The sequence below is a fragment of the Castor canadensis genome, chromosome 5, assembly GCF_047511655.1.
Source record: "Castor canadensis chromosome 5, mCasCan1.hap1v2, whole genome shotgun sequence".
Classification (NCBI taxonomy): Eukaryota; Metazoa; Chordata; class Mammalia; order Rodentia; family Castoridae; genus Castor; species Castor canadensis.
In genome coordinates, this window is record NC_133390.1 from 73,952,078 (window position 1) to 73,978,399 (window position 26,322).

At 38.2% G+C, this 26,322-nt stretch overlaps 1 protein-coding gene across 3 annotated transcripts; it reads right to left on the minus strand.

The window, feature by feature from the left end:
• Positions 1 to 590: 590 nt before the first annotated feature.
• Tfrc (transferrin receptor) lies at positions 591 to 25,989 on the minus strand. 3 transcript variants are annotated; one of them, XM_020176469.2, is made up of 19 exons: positions 25,863 to 25,989; positions 20,100 to 20,158; positions 19,021 to 19,222; positions 18,309 to 18,513; positions 16,963 to 17,112; positions 16,535 to 16,643; positions 15,559 to 15,672; positions 14,419 to 14,517; positions 13,922 to 14,061; positions 12,515 to 12,672; positions 11,664 to 11,783; positions 9,867 to 9,952; positions 9,576 to 9,639; positions 8,623 to 8,690; positions 7,568 to 7,626; positions 7,285 to 7,366; positions 5,997 to 6,218; positions 4,369 to 4,509; positions 591 to 3,547 (listed from the first exon to the last, which is right to left on the minus strand). In XM_020176469.2, exons 2-19 carry the CDS (start codon positions 20,133 to 20,135, stop codon positions 3,305 to 3,307), a joined length of 2,298 nt encoding a protein of 765 aa, XP_020032058.1. In that variant the 5' UTR covers positions 20,136 to 20,158; positions 25,863 to 25,989; the 3' UTR covers positions 591 to 3,304. The 3 variants fall into 3 exon arrangements, with proteins under 3 accessions (XP_020032058.1, XP_020032057.1, XP_073929514.1); XM_020176468.2 differs by having other exon boundaries at positions 16,535 to 16,646; XM_074073413.1 differs by lacking the exon at positions 25,863 to 25,989 and adding an exon at positions 25,583 to 25,661 and having other exon boundaries at positions 16,535 to 16,646.
• Positions 25,990 to 26,322: the final 333 nt, after the last annotated feature.

A 26,322-nucleotide genomic window follows, 5' to 3' on the forward strand; every position in this document is an offset into this window, starting at 1 on the left:
GTACCAGAAACAGCAGGACTGAGATGCCGGTATGGGAGAGATTACTGGCATTTGAATATCCCCACCTAGAGGGAACCCCAGTAATGTCACAGCTGTACTAGCTTTCTGTTTTGTGGGGGAATACTGAGAAAAAAACCCAAGCCAACCACACCTTGGGAATGAGACTCAAGCCTTCTATTAGAGTGGACTTTTAGTGGCACTGGGGTTTTTGAAGTCAGGTTTTCATGCTAGTGTTTTTGTTCTGGGAAGTTCCAAGACAGGTTCTCAAGAACTATTCACCTGGAGCTGGCTTCAGTGATCCTTCTGATCTCTGCCTGCTGCTGAAGACTAGTTTGTAAAAACCATGGAATCTGTCCAAATACGCTTAAGAGCAAGGAGGAAAATTATAGAATATCTAGCACCAACCAAGAGAGAACCCTAATGTAAACTATGCACTTTGGGTGATTATAGTCTATGCAGGTTCAATTGCTACATGAACCATTGTGGTGTGGAATGCTGATAATTGCAGAGATGGGGGTATATGGGAATTTCGTACTTTATGCCCAGTTTGGCTGAAACTGTTCTAGAAACAAAAGAAAAAAACAAAAATGTTTTTTAGTGTTCAAGCATTTTATTAAATCACATAAGGAATCTCCCCATTGTTGCACATACTGGCTTGTGTACAAGTATAAGGGCATGTCACTTGTTTACAGAAATAGAGCTGAGTAGGTTGAGCTAACACAGTGAAGGTCATGCAAGTTCTACAGTGAATCATGACAGAGCTCATTCAGTAGATCCTTTACCTTCAAAATCTTTAACCAGAAAAAAATCTGAAGACTTAACAGGTTGCCACTCATCTGACACATGCTTCATTCAGGCCTCTTGCCACTCAACTGCCTTGTTTGATTGGAAGTAACTCAACCCATTAATAGCAAAGGGTTAGGGTTTTTTAAGACCTAATGTGAACACTTTTTCCCATTATACCTTGGAGTATGCATGCAAGATACCCAAACTAGGAATCCCAGCTATGACCTTTTCATTTAGCTGTAGTAAGTATCGGTCCATGAAGATGAGCAAAACCGAGCAGCAAAACAATGCAGTGAGGCTATAAAATAATAATCTACGTCTATGTAACTTGAGTGAGTGACACTAGGTTTTAAGAACCCTTAGAGAGGGCAGAAGGATGATTCAAGTGCATGTGCCTAGCAAACACAAGACTTGAAAGTTCAAGCTCCAGTACAAAAAAAAAGAAAAACAACAACAAAAAACCTTTAAGAGACCCTACTGACCTTTCCTTAGGTGGCAGTTTTTTGAACTGCTCTTTAACAGCTGGTTATCAAGTTTATGATGATGGCTAATGAGAAAAAGCCTTTACTCAAATGACCTCAAACTTCTGTTAATATCTATAGTTTGTGCACACCATACTAATGGTAGATTAAAGATCTTTTTGCAAGCTTTGCCTCCCCACACCCTTCACTCCTCCCACCCCAAATCTATACAAGTTCCCCTTCTTTAAGCCAAAAGGTCAATTCTGGATTCGAACTTGCCTGAACTAAGATTTTATAAGACAACATGCAAATAACGAGATCAAGTTGAATTCATTTATCAACATCAAACATTATAAATGTATGCTAACCCCCTAAACAGAAGACCTAGAGAAACCACAGACAACAAACACCCATATTTAAAAAAAAAAAAAAGATCTTGAAGGAATAATTTTATTTTACAGCAGTTGACTTTACCCACCAAATGCTTAATGACCACAAAATGTTTCTGAAACTAAAACTAAGTTATATAGGGAGTTGGGAATACATGTTAGATACTAACGATCTTCAAGCTTTGAAGATGTCATTGCATGAAGAAAATTATGGGAAACACTGTTCCCGATAATTACATACACCCTTAGTGTAACATGGAGATCACTGTCTCCGATATAAACACTGTGGTAGGCAAAAACTACCTTGTTCTTTATACATTATGGAAGACACTGCTCCCGATAATGTGAGTTAGGTTTGTGACAAAGGTACTGGAAATTTTGCAAAACTGGAATTTAAGTTATACCTTGAATGTCTGATATAAAATTTTGTATGAGTACTAACACAGGCTTGAAGTGATATTTATTTATAACCTGGTAACAGTTCATTACATTTATGAGAATTTTATTTTTAGCCAGCTAAAAACAGTTAACTTAATTAACAATCCCTATTTAAATTTAATTCTTCTCCAATTAATATTTAACAGTGTAATTTTATTTAGTCTGTGGCTGTTTCCTAAAACCCTCAAGTATTGACCATAAGTGCAAAACTTCCAGTATCTGTTGGGTTTTATTTAGCAGATGCTGCTTTTATTCAAAAAAAACGACAGTATAACTGTCATAATTATGGAAGGCACTGCTTCCGATAATTATCTTCTATAAAAAAAAAAACACCATTTATAGTGAACTCTGTCACTGATAAATAAACAATAAATATCTCAGTGCCAAAATGATAGAAAGCTTTCCCAAAAGATTAACACTTTGGCCAAAACTTGGCAGTGTGTTTTAAATAATCTGACAAACTGAGTCTGAAATTAAATGCCTAAAACTGGTTCTTTCAGAATACTTTGGAAAAAAACAAAGAATTTAAAGGCTGTGGAGCAGAGATCACAGGAAAACAAAATGCATAAAAGTCTTTGGCTTCTGGTCTCCTCTTTTCATAAATAATGCAGCTAATACATTAAGGCCTTATTCCTGTGATGAACAGTTGAACCTCATTATCCAGTTTTGAAGGACTCAAACCTCACTGGCAAGAAAACAAGTCCTAGCTCTTCTGGAAGTTAACTGTTTCATTCAGGGATGTGGAAACCAGCTAAATCCTTATGGAAGGGCATGTATCTTATTTGGATAACCAGGTCTTACAACCTGGTATCTCCTATTTAGCATCAAATTAAGATTGAGGATCATACACGCCAAGCCACTGCTTTTAATTTTCGGCAGCTACCACCTTCTTCCTCCCACCTCAAAAGATCATGTCCTTAGGATTTAGAGCAGAGTTCATGGAACTGGTTCTAACATTTTCATAACTATGACACAAAGAGGCAGTTAAAATTGTTGAGATAATTCGAGAAAATATTCTATCATAAACATTTTTTTCTAAAGTAGTTTTTCACTTTAAGTTGAAGAGCAGGTACCTACCCTGTGTTAAAAGCTGCTGCCTAACCTACAGACATCTAGTAGTATCAAGATGATTGGGTAGAATTTTAACATTAGGTTTTGTAGCTCTACAGAAAATTTAACACAACCAGCACAGACTACTCTGCTATTCTTAGTACGTTATCACTGTCACATTTAAAACTCATTGTCAATATCCCAAATGTCACCAGAAAGGGCATTTGCAACTCCCTGAATGGTCCAAGTTGCTAGAGCCAACTGGTTTCTCAACAGTGTTTCATTGAAAGCACCATTTTTCTTCTCACGTAACTTCAAGTTCTCTAGTAAAGCTGACAGAGTGTGAGAGCCAGAGCCCCAGAAGATGTGTCGGAAAGGAGACTCCCTTGGAGATACATAGGGAGAAAGGAAGTGGTACTCCACCTGTGAAGACAAAACAGCAAAACGGCTTACACAGTGCTATAATTCATGTAGTAAGGAAAGAACCCGGTAAACTAGAGCAACTGTTATTCTCTTTCAATGCTAAAATTCTCCCTAAACTTGAGAATGTTGAGAGCAAAGCTACCAATTTCTTAAGGTTAAAATTCTGAAGCAAACTGTCAATTCCTTTAAGAACCCTTGTATTAATCCTAGCTACTCGGGAAGCAGAGATCAGGAGGATTGTGGTTCAAAGCTAACATCTGATCTCAAAAAATACCCAATCCTAAACAGGGCTGGAGGAGTGGCTCAAATGGTAGAGCACCTTCTTAGCAAGCATGACACTCTTCCAAACCCCAGTACTGCCAAAAAAAACTGTATTGAGATTGTTTTTTGGTTGGAACACAAAAGGTTTATAACACAGCTCATTTCTTCCAAGCAGACTAGGGTAAAATAGTTAAGGCCTGACTAAACAGACAGCTGAATTCCTTAATGATTTCTTATTTAAAAAACAACAACAACAACAACAACAACAACAACAAAATGGGATTTTTTGGTGCAAGGGTTTGAACCCAGGGTTTCGCTCATGGTAAGCACTCATTCTACCACTGAGTTACACCTGCTGCCCCTAAAAACTTAAACTCTAAGAAATTACTCTAAGGTGAAATATCTCTTGTAATGTCCAGGTTAGATATGCTGGTTTTAGATACTGCTGTGAGTTAAAAATCTGTGCTCAATTCTAAAGCAAAAGGGTTCCTAGAGTTACCCTTTAGAAATGTGAGCTTTACTAATTAAAAATTTAAATAAAAATTTTCAAGTTTACTTACTTTCATGATCCGATCATTGATTTGCCCCATAACAAATCTGTTTGTTTTTTCAGCATTGTGGAAATCTGTTGTTAGTCTCGAGGTAGCACGGAAATAGTCTCCCCGAGCGGAATACAGCCACTGTAGACTCAAGCCCATCTCCTGTCATAGAAAAATGTCAAATTGACTATAAGTTAGCTTCTAAGGATGCTATTCTAAATGCCTTTCTGTTAGATGTAATAGCTAAGATACTAATAAAAAGAAGTGACTCACAGGTAAACTCAAGGCTCTGAAAGCAAGACTTAACCACCGTGTTTTAGAGGCTCTATAAATGGTAACACTCATCTTTGAATCCAGTGAACAGTACAATTTTTCATTTTTGCCTCATAAGAAAACTACTATCATTAAAAATTTTTAAATAATTTGCTTAGGAAAAGGATATATGCAGTCTATTTTTATCCCAGTTCAATTTCTGTATGGGGGAAAACCTTTGGTTGTTCCATTTCCTAACATTACTTATTACAAGAAAGCCATCACAAGGTTAGTGATATACATCAGTAAGCCATCTGTTAAATCAATTCCTAGTATCATGAATCCAGCTGGCAACTACTAACTAACATCAATTTAATGTTTGAATACTAGACTCAGGATTAACACACCTTCTTTCCATCCAAGCCATGTATGAAAGCCATGTATACAGCCTACACTCATGGTGGAAATCTATATATTGTCCAGGTTCCACCCATGTATGGATTGACCGGACTCATGAATGACAGAAAACACAGTTCAACACATTCTGAAATACTTGCTGTGCTCTATCCCAGATCAATAACCACAGCTTCCCTGTTTCTTTTTCAAATGAGTTATGGATTCTAAGCAAAATTATACCTCAGTTTACTTTAAAATGTACTTATCCCTCCCCAGGAACATCATATGGAAATGGAAATTAGAACAATCATTATGGAAAATTCTCAAAATTAAAAATAAAACTACCACATAATCCAGCAATCCCACTCCTGAGTACATATTTAAAGGAAATCTGTAATGTCAGAGACACAACTGCATTCCTATGTTTATTACAGCATTGTTTGTAACAGTTATGAAATACAAACAATCTAAATGTTCATCAACTGACAATTGTATAAAGAAAACACGGTTAGTACATCGCATAATGCATAACAGTATCATACAGTCACAAAAAATGAAATCTTGTCATCCGCAACAACATGGTTAGGACTAGAGATGGTCATGTTAAGTGCAGTAAGTCAGGGTCATTCATGTGGAATATGAAAATAGTTGATTTCATACAAGTTGAGAGTAGAAGAGTGGTTACCACAGGCTAGGAAGAGTAGCAGGGACGGAAGAATGGGGAAAGAGTCAATCAATGGGTCCTAAATTTTAATTAGATAAGGGCGAGAAATGTTGGTCTGTGCTGCACAGGGTGACTATAGATAGTGATGTACTCTGTATTTCAAAAGGCTAGAATTATTGACATTTTTACCATAAAAGTAACAAGTGGAGAGATTAACACCACATGTGATAAAAACTACATATCCATAAATATGGACAATTTTTTTATGTATCATTTGAAAATAAATTTAAATTAAAAACAAAAATTTTAACAAGAACCTATTTCAATTACTACTCACCTTTATGCCTGCTTTGTATTGGTTCAGATCCTTCACGAATGAAAGTATTTTGTTGTTATACATCTCGTAGTCGAGGTTCAATTCAACATCATGGGTAAGTTTAATTATGAACTGGCCAGCCACTTCTGCTGCTACACACATCATTTTGTCCAGCTGAGGAATTTCCTTAATCAGGTACTCATAGGTATCCAAAGCGGTACTCAAGTAAGGATAATATGTGTTCTGGAAAACAAAGCCAGGCCACAGTAATCACGTGGGTTGTAAGAGCAGGAGCCATGGGGTTTGGGGTGTGGCTCAGGTGGTAGAGCACCTGCCTAACAAGTGGAAGACCCTGAGTTCAAACCCCAGTAAAAAGCAGGAACATCATATTCTGGCTTCACCATTAGGATAAGTTACTAACAATTCCTCCCTTGTGTTGCAACCTTAAGAAGATACCATTCTTGCTGCTTTCCTTAGAATCTAACCTACTCCTAGAATGACTACTTTCTTCCAGGTTCTACAGAATCTATGTTCTAATGCAGCACAGATCCTACACAGATTTCTGGCCAAATTCCTTGAGGCTGTGTCCCTTGTTCTCTTCTCTCTGGGAAATCTGGTCCATTTTAAAAGGGAAAGAGTAAAATGACCCAAACATTGTATGCACATATGAGTAAAAGAAAAAAAAAAAAAAAAGAGGGAAAGAGTAAAGTATACATGAAATGTACTGTCAATATAAAGCATCACTCTTAGACTAAAATTCACCTTCTTCCTAATCATGAAGCACCAGGCGCAACTTTTATAATCAAACAACTTCCCTAAGTACTTTTTATGCTTCAACTCTCTTTGCTACTATTGTCCTGAGACTGGTGATAATCTCATTGATATTTCTTTGGTTTGACCTCAATTCATTATTTTTAGACTTACATTTCTATGACTCCATCTTTTATCCAGTACTGTTAGCTAGGCTTTGACATCTCAAACTACATTTTAAGTTTTTACAAAACATGACTTGTGAAGGTCAACAGGAATCATTAATTCCTTCAACCCTAGGACCTGACGGCCAGCACTTGCATGTGATGACCTGCTAGTTTACCACTCATGCTGCTGCTCAAGCAGATGATCGAAGAATTCCAGCCATGTTCATCGCAAGTTCCCTATCCTCCACCACTCCTCCTAGTGACTGATAGTTCAGTTAGGACTTGGCCTATACTGGGTTAACAACCTGATGCCAAGAATCTCCAAAAAACACTTGGTCTCAAGGTTAATGAAAGATATACTACATAATGGTTGTAGAGTTCTTGAGACTTACCTCACAAAAACAGAAGGAAACTGATGGAATTCCAGAATATGCAAGAAAAGGGTAAGCAGCATTATCAATAGAAAGCTTCTCTCTGCCAAGGAAAGCAAGAATGTGCCTTTAGAAAGTTTTCTAGAGAACAGACTGCTACAGTGCAACCCTCCTCTGAACCCCCAATTCATTCCTACATAGAATCTATAAGTAAAGTAAAGTTCACTGCAAGGATCATTATCCACACAGTAGTGCTACTGGGCAATTCTGCCTTTCTACTGGTTGTTCATTCGCTTCAACTTACACTTTGTTAACCCAATTGCTGTCCTGATATAGAGATCGCCCATTAAGTGGATGCTTCACCTGTAAAATAAGGAATTGATTTATCAGAAAAACCCATAATTTTTTGTTATTTATGCAGGCTAGTTCCTGCTTTTCTTCATAAATATTTGTAAAAATATTTAATTTTTTGTTATCTTTTGAAAAATTTACAATTTAGAACAATGTCAAATTTCTTTTGCTGTTTTTTGCAGTGCTAGTATGGCACCTAGCCTTACATGTACCAGGCAAGTACACTACCACTCAGTTACATTCCTACCCACAATCTCAAATTTCTTATTACTCCTAGTAGGCTTATGCTGTCTTAGTTATGGTGAGAAAAATAATACCTTCCTTCTTTTAGGTAGCTTAACCATAAGTTTAAAAACTTCACTAGCCTACATGATATGCATATCTTGTCTCTGTTCTTTCTTATAGCATGTTTTTGGGTGAGGCTGGAGCAGGGGCTCTACCACTGGAAACATATCCCCATTGCCCTTACAGCACATTTTACTTTGTCAGCCTAACTAGCAAACACATTACTGCATTGTTTTGTGACCCTATAGTGATACCTAGATTCTTATGGCATCAAGGCCACACCAAGCTTTATTATTTTGCTCCAGTAATTATTCCAATGTATACCCCCTAGCCCCATAAGCAGACGTTCTCACGTTTCTCCCTCATTCATCCACGTTTTCCTTTTTTCATGAGTATTTCCTTTGGCCTTATTTGCTCCATCTAAACTTTCTTTAACATCCAGACGTAGACAACCCCCTGTGAACACCTAAGTACAACTCAGGCCTCGTGGTACTTTGTTACATATTTCTAAACCATTTTTTGAGAATGGAGCCCTTTGTATACCACCTTCCTCCCCTCACATGGTTCAACAGGTGACAGATCAATAAACCAAGAGCATTACTTAATGATGCTGTAGAATTTATCCTAAATTCCTGTTATTGATTACTGACTGGTTTAAATGTTTTCATCTAATATAATTTGACAAAAAATAAGTTATATTTTTGTAAGTAGGTATACACTCACATCTTGCATTGTCTTCTCAATAAGTTTATACAATAGTGGGCTGCCAGAAACCTTGAAGTTGCTGGTACCTGCAAAAGAAGTATTTTAGCATTGCCTCTTTCCCAGTCAAGCAACTTTTATTTTGTTTTATTTTAAAGCAGGGCCGTTGCTATGTTCCAGGCTGCCCTGGAACACACTATGCAGCCTGGGCTCTGCTTCCTTATTGCTGGAATTACAGATGGTGTGCCACCATACCTAGCTAGCCAAGCAATTTTCACAGATACTTTCTATAACTAAAAATACAACAAACAGGAAGATAGGAATCCAGATCTGCAGTCCTATACAACAAATATTAATAAAGTAGATTTAAAAAAGTAATTTGGGAGCAATGGTCATTCCCCCCACACCCCGCCCCACTGGGGATTGAAACCAGCCCTTGGTCTGAGACAGGATCTCACTATATGGCACAAGCTACAGGGAGATCCTTCTGCTTCCAACTCACCCCCACACATGCATCTTCTTATCCTTTTAGATCAGTTGCCTCCTAGCTATAAGCTTACTAAACACAATACAGGGAAATGACTGATCTCAGGTAGACTATCTGGCTACATCTTAACATTAAACTCTCCAGTATTTCTATCAGTGCTGCCACAATCTACATATGAAGTGTTCCTTAAGGCCTAAATAATTGAACTAGCAGTTCTAGAACTCTGTTGGACCCCTGCTCCACCAAGTAGGTAGGTAGGGCGTCAAATTTTGCATTCCCAATAGTCCTGGATGCTATTGATCTGGGGCCATGTTGAGAACAGCTGCTTTGGAAAAGGTAATTTGCACCCACTCTGTAACAAGGAGTATTTATAACTGGTTATGGCCAATGTAAACTAAAAAATTAACAAATGCTGCTTATCAAAGTTTTCTTCTGTTGTTTCCTAAGTTTACCTAAATCATAAACAGCTAGTGAAAAGGATGCTTACCAAGAACAGCTTTATCCAGATTAATGTAAGTGAAAGCCTTTAAATGCAAAGAGGAAAGGTATCCCTAGAAGAAAAAATATTAATATTCATTAATATGTATTTATTAACCAATAGGCACTAATCTATTTATCACATAGAACAGCCACTATATTAGGAATTCATTTTGAAGTCAGGATTCTATTGACTCACTGTACAAAGACAAAAAATGGTACAATGAAATCTAAAAGCATGGTCTCTGGAGCCAATGCAGGTTCAGGTCCCCATTCTGGGCATATGTATAAATAATGATACCTCTAGCCATTCAGTGGCACCAACAGCTCCAAAGTCCCCAGCACTCCAACTGGCAAAGATAATGCTTCTGCTGGGTTTAAAGCCACCTTAAAAAAAAACAAAAACAAACAAACAAAAATATATATATACACATATATATGTATCTTAGCTTTACTTTGGGAGAGGTTACAGGTAGTTAGGAAATTGACTTAAGATTGATAAGAAGTTTCTAAATTCAAGATAGATTAAAAAACATTTCTTTTCCTTTTGAGATAAAAGAACACCAAAGGAAGAGAAATAATTTTTTTTTCTTTTTTGGTAGGGCTGTGGTTTGAATTCAGAGCTTTACTCTTGCAAAGCAGGCACTCTACCACTTGAGCCATGCCTTCAGACCAATTATTTTGGAGATGGGGTCTGGTGAGCTATTGCCCAGGTTGGTGTCGAACTTCTGACCTCCAGATCTCAGCCTCCTAAGTAGCAGAGTAATAAAATCTTAAAAGTAATCTATAGATTTCCAGTACACAGTAAAGACCAGTTTATTGGTAGTCACTCCTTTACAAGTCCATTCTTTGAGTCCTTTAGTCTTTGGAACAAGAGAAATTTAAAATCACAGTTCAAGTATGATGTATATGTTCTTTTAGAACATATTTGCTTTGGGTTGGACATGCTGGGTCACGCCTGCAATGCCAGCTACTCAGGAAAAGAGATAGGGAGCCAGCCCAGGCAAAAAGCTAGACCCCCATCTCCACCTGGGTGTTGTAGCTTATGCCTATGACCCTGGCTAAGTGGAAGAATGTAGTCTGAGGACAGACCCAGGGTAAAACATGATAAAACAAGATAAAAGCAGTAAAGGAAGTGAGTGGCGGGGAGGAACACAGGACACTGGGGGCATGACTTAAGCGGCAGAATACCTGCCTACCAAGCACAAGTTTTAAATACCAATACTGGTCTTTCTTTTTTTTTTTTTTTAATTGGTTTTTGAGACAGGGTCTCCCTATGGGGTCCAATCTAGCTTTGAACACATAATCCTCCTGCCTCAGCCTCTCAAGTGCTGAGGATATGCAAACACTCTCAGCTAGGATTTATTTTTTGAGACAGGTCTCTGGCCTCAAACTCATGGGCTCAAACAGTTCTCCTGCCTCAGCTTCCCAAGTAGTGGGACTAGAAAGAGGTATATGCTAGCACACTTGGGCTTATTTTTATTGAATAGAACAAGTATAAGAATTTTCCAGAAATTATATTTGTAACAGCTCCTTTTGGCACTTCATGTACCACAGCTCCCAATCCCACCAATCTTCATGGGTATATATTTTTCTGTGTTCATGTACTTTATATAAAAATTAAACACTGTAATTTATGCTATGACCCAAAGACTCAAGAATGTGATATAAGTTTGCATGTATGCAAAGTGAGATGTTAGGAAACAATGCCACGAGGAAGGATTTGGCATGTCCTTCTGAGTATGTCAAGCAAAGAGTTAGGGCTCAATGCTCTCCAGTGTCTCAAAGACAATTTTCAGTGCAATGAAAACCCTTCATAAGTCAAAAGGCAGCTAAAACTAAAGACAATCTGCCTTGTATTAAAGGATCTAACTAACAAGAGAAACAATCATTTGCTGGCAGAGTGGCTCAAGCAGTAAGAGCACCTGCCTACAAGTGCTGTGAGGCTCTGAGTTCAAACCCCAGTGCCACAAAAAAAAAAAAAAAAAAGAGAGAGAGAATCCTAATATAGGCAAAAGGCAAACATAAGCAAAATACATAACATCTAGAACTATATGCAGCACATAAATGTTTGAAGGTCTCAAAATTTGTACTCTACCTGTTAAGACCATATCTGAGAATGTCCGGGCAAGTTCCAACAGAAGAGCTGTTCCCACACTGGACTTTGCAGCTCCAGGGCCCCAGGAATCCCTCTGGGCCCCTACGACAATGTATCGGTCTAAGGGGGAGAAAAAAAAAACTTTACACAATCAGCTTTTAAATGTTTCTCTAATACTGAAGTCAAGAATAACCACCTCAGTAGAAGGGTTAAAAGCCTAACTTCAGATCTGACTTAGGACACTAGTGATTAAAATTCATGTGACTGGGCTGGAGGAGTGGCTCAAGTGGTAGAGGCCTGCCTAACAAGCATGAGGCTCAAGACGTAGGCCCTGAGTCCAAACCCCAATACAGACAAATTGCATGACAATACTCATCTTTTTCCTTATTAGTGTTACTCTTTTTCTTATTTGTGCTCACCAGTTAAATTTACTTATTTGTGCTCACCAACTGAGTAATAAGCTACTTAAGCCCAAGGGCTTTCCTTACTAAATGATACAACTATTTGATTATATGTAAATCTATTACAGGGATTGGCAAACTGCAGCCTGCATACTCATCCATTATACACTGGCTATTTATGTTTTCATGATACATGAGCAGAGTCAAATAGTTGCAACTGATACTGTATTGCCCAAGAAATGTTTCTTTGCTCCCTTAATAAATTTGCTTACCCACAGTCTAATAAAAAATTTAAGATGGACTTTCTAGTCAAAATATTCAATTTCTAACATCAATTTCCTAGGGCTTTCATACCTCCCAATAAACAGCCCGCTTTAGGACTGACAAGACCATTACAGTCCCTTTTTTCTCTGGCTATACATCCTTAAGTACAAAGCAAAGGTCTTTTACCTGGTTCTTCAAAGCCTTTAATAACTCCAAAGATATTAAGAATTCTTATCTCTTTCAGCATATTGTTCACAGTGAGCTTCACATTCCGATTTTGTGAGGATTGCAGCCTACATGAAGGGTCTGTTCCCCAACTAGAAGGACATTCTCCTACCATATTTCTAGAAGCAGAAAAAATAGGCAAAGTTCTGAGTTATTGTTATTTCCCTCAGATTTACAGAATCAGTCCTGTTTTGTGTCCAGTGAGGTCCTAGGTTAAAAGGATATATGAAGAGAACATATACACTCCCTAGTGGCCAATCATTTTTGTCTTAATGTAATATGTAGACAGTCACTTCAAAACCATTGAGTTACCACCTAGTTTAACAGCATTTAAATGTTTATACCTTTCCATCTAATGTGCCTTTGTGCCAGAGACAAAGCTCTAGTTTACGTACGAAATACAAACCAAGATGGACTCAGAATGAAGTTCACATATAAAAGTCCACTAATACATATTCATGTTCCCCTACCTTCTCCATCAACAACATTCTTATCGTTATATAAAGGAACATTCCTGTGCTGCTGCTGGGAGTGAAATAGCTTCACCTAATTCCTCACACATCATCCAGAAAATAACTGCTCCAAAGAGTCTTATTTGCATAAATATAAGTCAAGCCATCATTGTCCCTTATTACTTAAGATAGGGGTCTGCCTCTCACACAGTATTTTACAAGGCCCTTACATATAGATGCTCTTCATTTGAGACCAACCAAATGAATATATTTTAGCTACCCAGTTATTTTTTTGTTGATACTGGGGTTTGAACTCAAGGCTACACTCTTGCAGCAGCCACTCTATCTTTCAGCCACTCCACAGCCCTACCAAATTAAGTTGAACAGGACCACAGGGTTAGAGTAATTTGTTCTATATTACACAATAAACAATTGCTTGAGTAAGGGCCTGAAATTAGATATTCATCTTATGACAATACCAGGTGGGAAATATGTTAACACAAAGATAAAAATTAATGGCCGGGAGCTGATGGCTCAGGCCTGTAACCTTAGCTACTCTGTAGACAAGGAAACTAGAATAATTCTGTGCTGTTAAAAAGAAAGCAATCCAGAGCTAATGCATTCAACATGAATTCTCATATATTTTCTCTAATCACTAGATGGTTTTGCCATAGGCAACAAAAGCATTTCACCATAGGAAGTACAGACAGAAGTTATATCAGAATACCATGAGAAATTCTGCTGACTTTATAAATCTAATCTCTAATGCCAAGATCATAAAGCTTTTCATTTTTATCTTTATCAAGTTAATAGCTAGTCACCCTCCAACTTCCCCAAATGCAGAAAATGATAGCTAATTGTTTTAAGCACAAAACCTCACCCCCCCCCATAAGAGAGCTTTCAAATAAGAACTCACTCAAACAGCTTTTCTGCACCTTCTCTGGAAATTGTCTGGACAGGTATATTAGGCAATCCTGATGACTGAGATGGTGGAAACTGAGTATGATTGAAAGAAGGAAATCCAGGTGTGTAAGGGTCACCTGTTCCCAGATGAGCCTAGTAAAACAAAAGAGTGATTAGATCTATCCAGCACTAAGTTCCCTGAAGATTCAGATTTGGTATGAGGTTACAGCCCAAGCTTACTTTAGCAACACAGCATCTTGAAATCTAAGTGATTCCACAATGTGCCTTGTTTTTATATTTGTCTATGCCAAATTCTCAATACAAGGCACGACAAATGAAGTACTTTTAGCAACAAACATTTTCAGCAATTCTCAATTCAAGGCAACACTGAGAGAATTTTTACCAATAAGGTTTCTCAACCACGGTAATCCATTCTATTTCTACTAAAGTATATGGAATCCCATTACAATTTGAAAAATTCCAAAAAATATTTTGTCTCAAGAAACTTACATGTCCAAAAAATGGAACGTTTGCTTTAACAATGGGATATTTAGCCTTGTCCATGTATATCAAGACACCAATTGCATTTAAGCTTTCAGCATTTGCAACCTAAAAATGAAAACAAAACATAAGAACTCAGAAAATGATGACGTGATCATACAAAACGAGACTAACACATACTGGACTTCGTCCTAATAATGGACAAATTGTTACTAAGGTCTAGGCTGACACTCTCAAAACCAGGCCATTAAATGAATTAAAATAACTCATTAAATAATTTTTTTTTAAAAAGTAGCTGGGCATCAGTGTTTTTCACTCCTGCAATTCTAGCTACTTGAGAAGCTAAGATCAGGAGGACTGAGGATCAAGGCCAGCTTAGGCAAAGTTTGAGACCCCATCTCCAAAATAATCAGAGTAAGTATGTGTGACTCAAGGAGTAAAGTTGTAAGCACAATGCCCTGAGTTCAAACCCCAGTCCCATCTCTCATCCCCCACCACCCAAAAAAGACTGATTGTGCCTGGTGTGGGAGGTTATAGGGATTTCCAGAAAGATTCCTCTCTGTCCTCCCCCCTCACTCCCAAATAACACCTAACTATTACCTGCTTTAAAATTCTTTTGGAGAATTTGGGAAGAACTAGTAGTAAAATTGTCTCCATAAGAGAAACAAAAAAAGGGTCATACTCAGTTGTGAATATGAATGCAGTAATAATATAAACAAAGAATGTTCATTTACCAAAAATTATGATAAAACTATATTGAGAAAATGAAAGAATGGAAAGAAGTGAGTTGGTAGAGAGTAGGAGTGCTAAATTCACACCTTTCATAATTTAAACTACAACTGGACAATGATGAAGTTGACTAATAAGCAAAATGCTGTGTAACCATTTCATTCAGAAATATAGAGGAAAATATCAGAAAAATATTAGAAGGATGACATAGAAGAAAGAGGGGACAGTGATGGAGAACTCAGAACTCAGGAATGGTGGTAGGGAAATGACCATAGTTTCTCCATAGTTTTGAAGTATTCTTTGACTTAGGTAATTGGCACTTTAATAAATTGTATTATCAGATATGTGAACTTCAGACTGCTGGTTTTCAGAAGAATATTTTAAAAAAATATACCAATATATTTAATAATCCATACTCACCTTTTCTGCAAAAGGTATTTTCCCTGCTCTAACAATCACTATAGACCCATTCACAGGAGAGCTTAAATTCTCAAAGTCTTCTTTAGTGCCAAAATTAGCATGGATCAGTTTACCCTAGAACAAAGACATTAGGTTTAATGAGGGTTATGATATAGAATCCCAGACAGAAGATTTTTGCATGCTAATACTAATAAAGCAACCAAGAGGAAAAAAAGTGGTCAAGGCTAAAAGGTGAAGTCATGATTTTTGACTTCCTATAATTTATGTCTTTGCTTACCCTATGCTGCCTCTAAAGGGTATTTTATATTACTTCAGGGGAAGAAAAAAGGGTAACAGAATATGTTGAACACAGAATCACATATAGTATAGTCATGGAAGCACCAATTACCTATATTTCCTAATCTAATCTTCAGACAATTAAGGACATAAAGAAATTTTAACTGAAATGTCTGAAAAATAAATCTGTCAAAAAAATTCCTAAACACCATATATAATAAAGTGAGTTGCATAAACCAACTTTGAGATTGTTTATACAAACTGTTAATCATGATATTCCAAAACTCTATGAACAGCAGTAAACTGACATTAACAACCCAATATCTGAATATAAAAGGCTTATGGGTGAAATGAACAATATACCCAGCTCCAAAATCCTAGCTTGTAGGTAGGTAGCCAGGAAGTGATATACAAAACCAGAAAAACAGAGTAAAACCACAAAATTTTATCTGGTTCAGAAAGTATCCGCTAAATATACACCTGCCATACAGGTATTTTTAACCTGAATTTATTCTGTTTATCCATTTTCTATTTCTGCATTAATTTGGCTATATTTGCTTGTTTAAAAAAAATTGAGCTAAGACTAGACTCCAGCCAAGATGGTTACATTTTACAAGTAAACTTACACTTGCATGTTTACATTCCTAAGAACAGTAAATTCAATTGAGTTTTCAGGCTCTTCCACAGGGAAAAGACTTACTGTAACTGTTGTAGCCTTACTGTATGCCACATAACCTTCAGGATTCTCTACCAGGTATACCAGGTCACTACTTGAACTCGCTGTCACCGAAGTCACCGAGTTTTGAGCACTGCTAAAACAGATTTAAAAGATTAAAAAGTTAAAAATGAAGCTGAGGGACTGGAGGAGTGGCAAGAGGTAGAGTGCCTGCCTAGCAAGACAAGAGATCCCAGTACTGTAGGAAAAAAAAGAAATCTACAAAGCTAAGGCCATTCTTGGAAAAAAAAATAGCTTTAATATACTTAGCACTTGATTTGCATTATTTTTTGGTTTGAGGAAATATAGCTCTAAATCTTAACCTTGATTTTTATTTTGAAGGTCTTTGCTATATTTAGTATATTTGAAGGTAGCTACTTCTATAAAATAAAGTTTGCCATCTTTCAACATACCTGCCTTTGACTTGAATCTTAACGTAATGTTCATCACGCCAAACTTTGCTGAGTTTAAATTCATGGAATTGATTTTCAATAAAATAGGCAAGATTTTCATCTTTTTGAGATCCAGCCTCACGAGGGACATAGGTATTTTGATTCAGCTGTCTGGAGGGAAAAAGGACTGTGTTAAAATGTTTAAACATTTAGGGCTGGGGGATGGATGGCTCAAGTGACAGACCACCTATCATAGCAGTAGTCCCATAACAGATGATTTCAATGCCAGTACCAAAAACAGTATTTAATCAAGCAAATTGTTTATATTATAGTTAAGATGGACTATGACCTAAAATTTATAGATTGACCAGATAAAACTTAGAAGAAAAACAATTGTACCCAACATTTAAAGCGTATTTCTTCAAACTTTTTTTAAAATCTCTTTATTCATCATTAAGCACCTCTTCAAAAGTCCCATTCTAATAAACACAGGTGCACAGGACAGTTTTAGGGAAAATAAACAGTGCCAGGAACTCTGCTACAAACAAAATGATAAAGCACTATTACTAGTGAACACAAGAAGTGCAGCTTCAATTTTCACCTCTTTGAAGCGTATGAATTCTCTGAAATAAAACTGCTTATTTGATCTCCCATGGCTCTTTTTAAATATATTCAGCATATTAATTCTTGCTTTTTGTTTTTGTTTCTGTTTTTTTGGTGGACTATATTTTCACTTTATCCATAATGCCACCTGTACAGTATACACAAAAGTAAAAAATGCTAGCTGGGCACCAGTGGCTCATGCCTGTAAACCTAGCTACTCAGGAGGATCAAGGTTCAAAGCCAGCCTAGGCAAATAGTTCGTGAAACCCTATCTGAAAAAAACCCAGCGCAAAAAAGGGCTGGTGGAGTGTCTCAAGTGTAGGCCCTGAATTAAAAAAAAAAATTTTAAAAATGCAAAATAAATAAATAAATAAATAAAAATGCCAAGACTTCTAGCTCAAGACTGAAATAATTAAAGTACTATTGAAACTAGGAAGCTAGCAAAGGTAACATGAATTTGCTCTTTAGAGACATGTGTCTAATGAAGATAGTAAAAATGTAAGGGTACTTCTTGGGGTATGGATTAATGGGTGAGAAGAGAAATTAAATACTAGAGGATATATAAGGGTTAAGGTACAGCATCAAGGACCTGTGAACGTTAAGTGAAATGAGACTCCTCAAAAAAGTCTAACTTTTTACCTACCCGCACAGTTTTAATTTCTTACTGACTCCTCTCCACCTTATTTTATTTCACTACACCTAATAATAATTAGTAAATATTTGTTTAGATACTGAGGATTAACCTGTTAGTAGCCCAAGCTTACTTGATGGTGCTGGTGAAGTCTATGGTATTCAGTTTCTGTGACAACATTGTTTTGAGGTCTGTCCAAAATAAACGAGGAGATTGAGCAGGGACTGCCTCTTCCTCCTCGATGTTTCCCGAATTGCTCGTCACCGTTACTGCCAGTCTCTCACATTCAGTTTTTGAATCTACACGTTTACAATAGCCCAGGTAGCCAATCATAAATCCTAAGAATAAAAAGTTTTACAACTGAACTTATAGAATTCATTTACAATTTATCCCTGTAGGAATTATAAATATTGCCAGCTAAGCTTTGAAAATACTGGTTTTAATTAAATTCTAAGTAGTTTAAAACAAATAATGCATCTCAGTTTTATAGATTTTAAAAGCATTTAGCCAATAAGTTATAATAGATTTTAAACAGTTAACTTGTTCAAACATAGATATTTACCTTTTCTTAACAGAAGCCTTCCTTGAAACCTCAGGGAGTTTCTATGCTCCAAATATCCTATGTATATTTCTTACAACATTTTCACATTATATTGAAATGATTCATCACATTCCCCTTTTCTAGACTAAATTCAATAGCAGGCATAGAATCTCAGTCATTGTATTCCTAATGGCTAGCACAGTGATATTTAAAAGGTACAAAATAACATCTGCCAAGGCAATACAGCAGACTTCCAAACTTGAACATAAGAAACACTTCTAAGATTTTGAATGGCCATCCTTACCAATCAAGAAGAAGATAATTATAGCAATAGCGCCATAGCAGATTCTTTCATTAAACCATTTTGGTTTTGAGACATGGGCCCTCGTGTTGTTGTCAGCATTTTCTTCTTCATCTACTGCTAGCTTCATCTCTACATGGCTGTTATCTCCATCTACTTGCCGAGCCAGGCTAAACCGGGTATATGACAATGGTTCTCCACCAAACTGAGTTTTTTTGAGAAAGAGAAAAGGCATTAATTAAGGAGACACAGGGAATTAGGAACATTTAGAAAAAGTCTGGTCATGCACTGTTTGTTTTGGAGCCATTACTATGACTTGGTATACATGCTTAAGGAAAAAAAACATTCTTTCAAACCAACATTCTTCCCTGTTCCCAGTTCTGTCAATGGAAGATGTGGCTAGACCACCACACTGGTCTTTATCTCATTCAGAGTTTGTTCTGTATGTCTCCTACTATGCTTTTTTCAGATTTTAAATTTTTAATTTTTATTTAAGACATAGGGTCTCACTATGTCACCAGACTGGCCCTGAACTCCTGGGCTCAAGTGATTCTTCTACCTCTGTAGTTATGACTATACTGTAATTCATCTTTCTTACCTGGCACACCCAAACTACCATGAAATTTGCAGTATTTTTCATAATTAGCCTTAAGTAAAACTGAATATACCCATAAGCTGGGTACACGTCTGTAGTCCCAGCCCTTGGAAGGCTAAAGCAGGAGGATTGAGTTCAATGCCAGCCACATAGCAAGCCTGTCTCAAAACCCCCCCAGAGTTAAAATACCCTGAAGATACCTTTCCCTTGTGGGATGTTTGGCCTCAAGACCACCAGTCAGGGGTGTGTGGGGGGAAGATAAAGGAGAATGATGGAGGGGTGAATTCAACTCTGATATATTGTAAGAATTTTTGTAAATGTCACAATGTACCCCCAGAACAATAATATAATAATAATAAAAAAAATCACCAATTCAAATGAAAAGAATTCCTGATAATAGTTTTGGGTATTATTTCATGCTCACTGGGTGAAACCATGCTTACAGACTTCATTCTTGCAAACACAGAAACACAACTGAAAATCTTACCAAGTTAGACAATGCTGATCTGGCTTGATCCATCATTCTGAGTTGCCGCACAGAAGAGTCTGGTATTAAGAATAGAAAATAACAATGAGAGATACTACTTCATCAGTTTAGTTAGGGCTTTTCATTATCAGGCTATATTATTTACTTACCAAATTTACTGTTAGAGGTATTATCACTTTTCTAGATTTCTTTTTTTTTGCGGTACTGGGACTTGAACTCAGGGCCTACACCTTAAGCCACTCCACCAACCCTTTTTTGTGATGGGTTTTTTTGAGATAGGGTCTCACTATTTGCCTAGGCTGGCTTTGAACCTTGATCCTCCTATCTCTGCTTCCTGAGTAGCTAGGATTACAGACATGAGCCACCAAGTAGAAAATCTTTTATTAAGACAGTCTCAGGCGGGCACCAGTGGCTAAGGATAAAGTATCATGATGTCTAACTTACTTTCAAATAGTTCATTTAAAAAAATACATAAAAAATACAGAAAATGGGGCAAATGTAAATGGTTAACAGTTGGTTGGTAATGGTACCTGGATGATAACATCATATTTAAATTTTTCCTGTAGGCTTGAACTTTTGAAAATTAAAATGTGGGGGAAATCAGTAAGAATATCATCCTTGAGAAGCAGATTTACATAATCAAATTTAGCAACCAAAGGAACCAATACAAAAAGACATGAGTGTGTCACCTGAAAAAAACAGAAGAAACTAAAGCAGAAGTCAAGAATGTCATGCTACAAAGATAACAGAGCAGCCAGGCATGCTGCAGGCCTCTATTCCAGCATGCTGAAGCTAGTTTGAAGAGAGGTGGGGCAAAGACTACAAAGCACCTCCAACAGATAAGGAGAGAAATTCTAATTCTTTTGATTAAGTGAATGTCTACTGCGATATAAACAATGTTATCTTTGAGACAAAAAGGGCAAAAGAAAAACATAGGTTGTACTATTTTACAGATACAGAGGTCAGTTATCTGAGAGGCTAAGTGATTTGTTCAAGGTTGAAAATTAGTTCAACAGGCTACTGTCATAGAAACTATTCTCATCTCTAGAAATTCGAGAATTAAGGTCAACTTTTCATAGCAAAACATTCCTCTGTAACCAATAGTTTTAAATTAAAATCTTAACTAAAATCCAAATTTTGTAATTAAAACTTTTCCTACACACAATTATACTTGTAGCACATTGAATACCCACTCAGCACAAAGCAAGCAGATGTGAAACAAAGCACATGGCGTAAGCTGGTTTAGAGCACCTGCCTAGCAAGCAGGAGGCAGGGTTCAAACCCAGTACCACCACCACCAAAACAAACAAAAACTTAAATTCCAACCTTTAAAGACCAAAGTCATATACAATAGAACATATTCTTAGAAGCACAATCTCTTGCCCCTCCTGGTACAAAAAGTTTATCACCATACTGCACAAGAACTGTACAGACCCAATCACTAGAGCCAGAACTAAAAGGCCCCACCCTGAGCCAGCCTTAATCATCCTTTTCCAGGAAAAAAACTTGTCCGAATCAGCCAGTTCTCAACTTTTCAGCTTTAAATTAATTTTATGTACTCATACTGGGGGAATGAACCCAATCCTCACTCACGCTAGCCAAGCACTCACCACTGAGTTACACCTCCAGTTGTTAAATTAATCTCTTTTCAGGGGAAAATGGGGGAGTTTACTGGGATTTGAATTCAGGGCCGCATGCACATTACCACTTGAGCCAGCCCTTTTTGAGATAGGGTCTCACCATGTCCCTAGCCCCCTCATTAAACCAATTTTAAAACCAAAGTAGTAACACATTTAAATAAATGACCTAAATAAAGAATTTAAAGTGATGAAATTGAGTAATTGAGTCTGCAGGAACAGATAGATATTAACATGCAATTATTAGCATATATAGTTATAACCTACATTTTTTCTATTTCAGCCCAAAGACACAAAATAAGTCATGTTAGAAAAAAACTGCAACCTAAAACTTCACTTTAATCTCATTCAACTACGACAGTAGTTATTCCTGAGGGTTTTTTTTTTTTTTTTGCTTTTTAATCCATCTTATTTTTTTCTAATTTTTGTTATTTTAATTTCCTTGGCAATGTTGAAAATACAGATTTTATGCATAAATATGTGCCATACCACAATATAGGGAGGGGGGTAGTTTTGACAACAGAAAAAGTCTAAACAATAGACAAAACAGAAGTCAGGTAACTGGTTCTTACACCTCACGCCTAACATTAGAGTGTATATAAAAAATTTGATTCATTCTTTAAAGATAACCTCACATATAAAGAAGTTTCTCATTTAAAAGAATCTTTTGACCTTTTTAAGCAAAATCACTAAGTTATGGTCTTAGAGTATGGAAGAGAAATCTTTCATACCAATTATAACACAATCCTATCTATAAACAGGTAGTTCTGCTAAGAGCCCATATCCAAAGCAAAACAATTCTCATTTGGGCTTATTTCAAGATGTCACCATCAATTCAATCTTTTACAAGACACAAAACAAACATCTTGATTTTTACTCATTAGATACTTATATATCGTTGATGTTCATAATGGTGACTGAAAAAAACATTCAATTCTCGTATTAACAAAAAAATAAAGAGCAAAAACATAGCCCTATGTTTTCAATCGAAATGGAAAGATGATCTGAAATGTCTTTGAGCTGTTAGATGAAAGATAAGCAAACAAATCAGCTAGATTAATCCCAAACTTACTTAAAATTCAATCATTTTGCTGGGAATGTAGCTCAGTGGTAAGAGGCTGGCCTAGCACATGAGAAAATTCAATCATCCTACTCCTACTTTTTTGGACTAGGGCATTGAATTCTACTTAATTTTTCAGTACCGTAATTACCTTGAAGTCTTAAGCTACTTTGGGATGTCTTGAGACCAGTGACCTGTAAACAATGTATAGAGCTAGGGGTGGGGGTGGGGTCAAATATTCTTTCACCCACGTATTATAACATACCCAAAGGTACTACTCCCTTTTCAGTGAAATGGAAATAAGCCTTGTTAAACGTACTGACAGGCCCACTTCAATTTAGAAATCAGGTCAAGACCTCGGAGCTCACATAAAAGTTCTTCAGCCTTCCTTCAAGGCTCTGTTCCAGAGATCTTCACGGCCTAACAAGTTTTTTCTGAGAAACATGTTATTTCTAGTGCAACACAGACATAAAACTAATACTATAACAAAACAAATCAAGTCACAGAAAAAAATTCTGACTTCTATTTTCTCAAAAATGAGACAATCCAACCCCTCTTTCTCTGTTCATTAAAGTCCTATTTATTTCTTCCTGGCTCAGCTCAAGGGCCATCTCTGTGCCTCTTTTCTGACTTATCTCCTTTTCTCCTGGGAGGCTCAATATTGAATTGAGGCAATTCACATGGAGTAAGGATATTTTACTTTACAGTATTGGGACGTGCTTATGCATGACCTCCAAATGACGTGAAAAATATAATGAAAATCTTGGACCTGGAATCTTTCCTCATGCCTGGCACGGTTCTGTTTATCTTATTATAGGAGGAAGATTTCTGTGAAAAGCAGAAAAACTTTAAATTTTACCTGGTAGGACTGTGAAATCTCAAGCAAGTGGTTGTAGATATTACACAAACTTATTTCCTTAGGCAACTATACATTTGCCAACTGTAAAGAAAAGATTATACGAACTACAAAACTTCTGCAGGGTCCTCAAAACTCAAACCTGCACATACCCAAAATGACTTGACTAGATAGAATGGTCTTTCTTAGTTTTTTTTTTTTTTTTTTTTTTTTGGTGGAACTGGGATTTTAACTCGGGTTTTGAGCTTGCAAAGCAGGCATTCAACTGCTTGAGCCACACCTCCAATGCATTTTGCTCTGGCTGAGATGGGGTCTCATGAACTATTTGCCTGGGCTGGCCTCAAACCCTACTAATCTCAGCCTCCCAAGTTGCTAGCATTATTGATGTAAGCCACTGGCACCTGTCTCTCAGTTTTATGAGCCTGAAATGAACAAAGGGCAATGGAAAAAACAAGGAGAATCTTTCCATACAGCTTTCTCAAAGACTCCCCAAATTGAAGGTGAGAACCACTTGAAGTCAATGCAGTCTATTTGTATACTGCTCATCTGGAAGAACAGACAGAAACTAGGCACCTGCACCTAGAAAGAGGGTCACTTTCATTGTTGTCTGATTCAGGTTAGGTGGGAACTTTGCTCCATTACAGGTAAGTACATTATCAAAGGCAAATAACTGCTTAGCTTTAGGGTGGAGTTAGCCAAACTGATCCCAATCCAAGAACCCACACAGGCTGGGTTCACAGCCACCACTACAAAAACATCCCCTCAAAGGGGGGAAAAAAAAAAAAGAAGCTGCTATGCTACATATAATCCTTTGGGAAATTAAATTGTAATTTCAAACAGGGGGGACTAAAACAAACAAAAAACAAGCAAACAGCAACAACAAAAAAACCAGCAGGGCCTCCAGGTATTTTAAAAGAGCCCAAACTTAATTTTCATAGTAAGTAACTTCTGGAAATCAGCTTAAATGTCTGCCAATAAGGTCAAATTTCCGAGCTCAAAGGTAATTGAATCAGCATCTAGTACTCCAAACTCATATCTAAGCCTAGAATAACGGTATCAGATAACCAAATACTTCTGTAACAGGACAACTATTTCCTACTTCAAGCCCCTTCTCAAAAAAAAAAAAGGCAGGAAGGTGGGGAAGGCCGAAACAGCAAACCAGCCCTATAGATAAGTGAGATAGCAAGGTCATTGCAAGCAGTGGGACAAGAGAAAGCGTACTTGACAAGATTTGTCAAATATTCTCTTACCCACCCTCTCCACACCACCACTTTAGAGATCTGTCCAACACAAACAGTGCACTGTGTCTTTCTGCAGCCCTTGGATCACACCGCCAACTCCCAAATGGCTATTACAAAGATGTCTTACTCCTGTGGGCTCCTCTCTCTCGAAGTGAGGACTGCTAGCAATATTAACGTAAACCCCTGCAGCGTTCGGTGGGATTCAGCCTTGGAAAAACTGAGAAATCCCCCCACCCCCACATACAAGGCCAGCAGGCGGGGCCTGGCAAGAAAGCCCAGGTGGCTCGAATTCAAATGTAGGATTCTCAGAAACTGCCACCTACATGTCCTTGACATGCCACCTACATACCCCCCCAAATCGGGGACTTTTTTTTTTTTTTTTGGTCCCTTTCCGCAGTGACATCAGGGACTGCGGGGGCCCGGAGAAAGTGAAGAGTTACAAGCCCAAGGTCACCCAGGAACCCCGATAGCCGTTCCCTGGGGCGACTTCCTGGAGCAGCCACCACGTGCTCCCAGGGAGCAGGCCAGGGCTGCGGCAGCTTGGCTGCCCCCGAGCTCCGGAACCCGCAGCCTGGAGCCGGCCACGCGGGCCTGCAGCCTTTTTGAGGAGGAAGAGCAGCAAATCCCGGGCTGAAGGAGCCGCAGGCAGAACACAGGGACTCACGGGACATGGGGAGCCCTTCACCCACCTCGCCTTCAGCTCTGTACGCAGTGGGGCCATTCGCCGCTCCGCAACCGAAGCGGGCGCGCAAAGGGAAAGGGGAGAATGGGGACCCGCCGCCCACCCGCTGCACCTGCAGCCCGCTCCCGGCGCCACCGCAGCCCCTGCCACGGGCTCGCGGGCCCCTCCGCCCCGCCGCAGCCGCCTCCCCAAGGCTGCTCGGCCCAGGGCCGCTCACAGCAGCCCTCTGGCTGAGCAGAGGACCCAAGGACAGGTCAGCAGAGTTCAAACAGCAGAGCGGTACTCACACTGGCACTTCCCCCGCCCACAGGCAACCGGCCGCCACCGGCAATCCTCACGCCCTCTGAGCGGACGGGCCTTGAAGCCGCCGTTTATAACCTTGCCCCCACCCGCTGCCCCCTTGGCTACGTCACTTCCTGTCTCACGTACGCCTCACCAGCTCTTGGAGGGAGCGCCGGCCGGGCGAGATTAGAGAAAAGGCGCCAAGACGGCAGGTGCCGGGAGAAGCCGAGCGATTGGCTCCCCGGCGCTGCCTAACCTTGACTTCCAGGCCCTTCAGTGCAAGGTCAAATGTGGTAGCATTGATTCCAAAATGTTGGATGCTTAACGGAAAAGTCGTTCCTTAAAGTGTAGATCCAGGATGGAATCTTAGGTTAGGCACTAAAGCCATATTGTGGATATGTGTGTTTTGCAACCTTAGAAAGACTTAAGCAAAGAAGGAAAAAGAATTAAAAGCAAAATGTACAT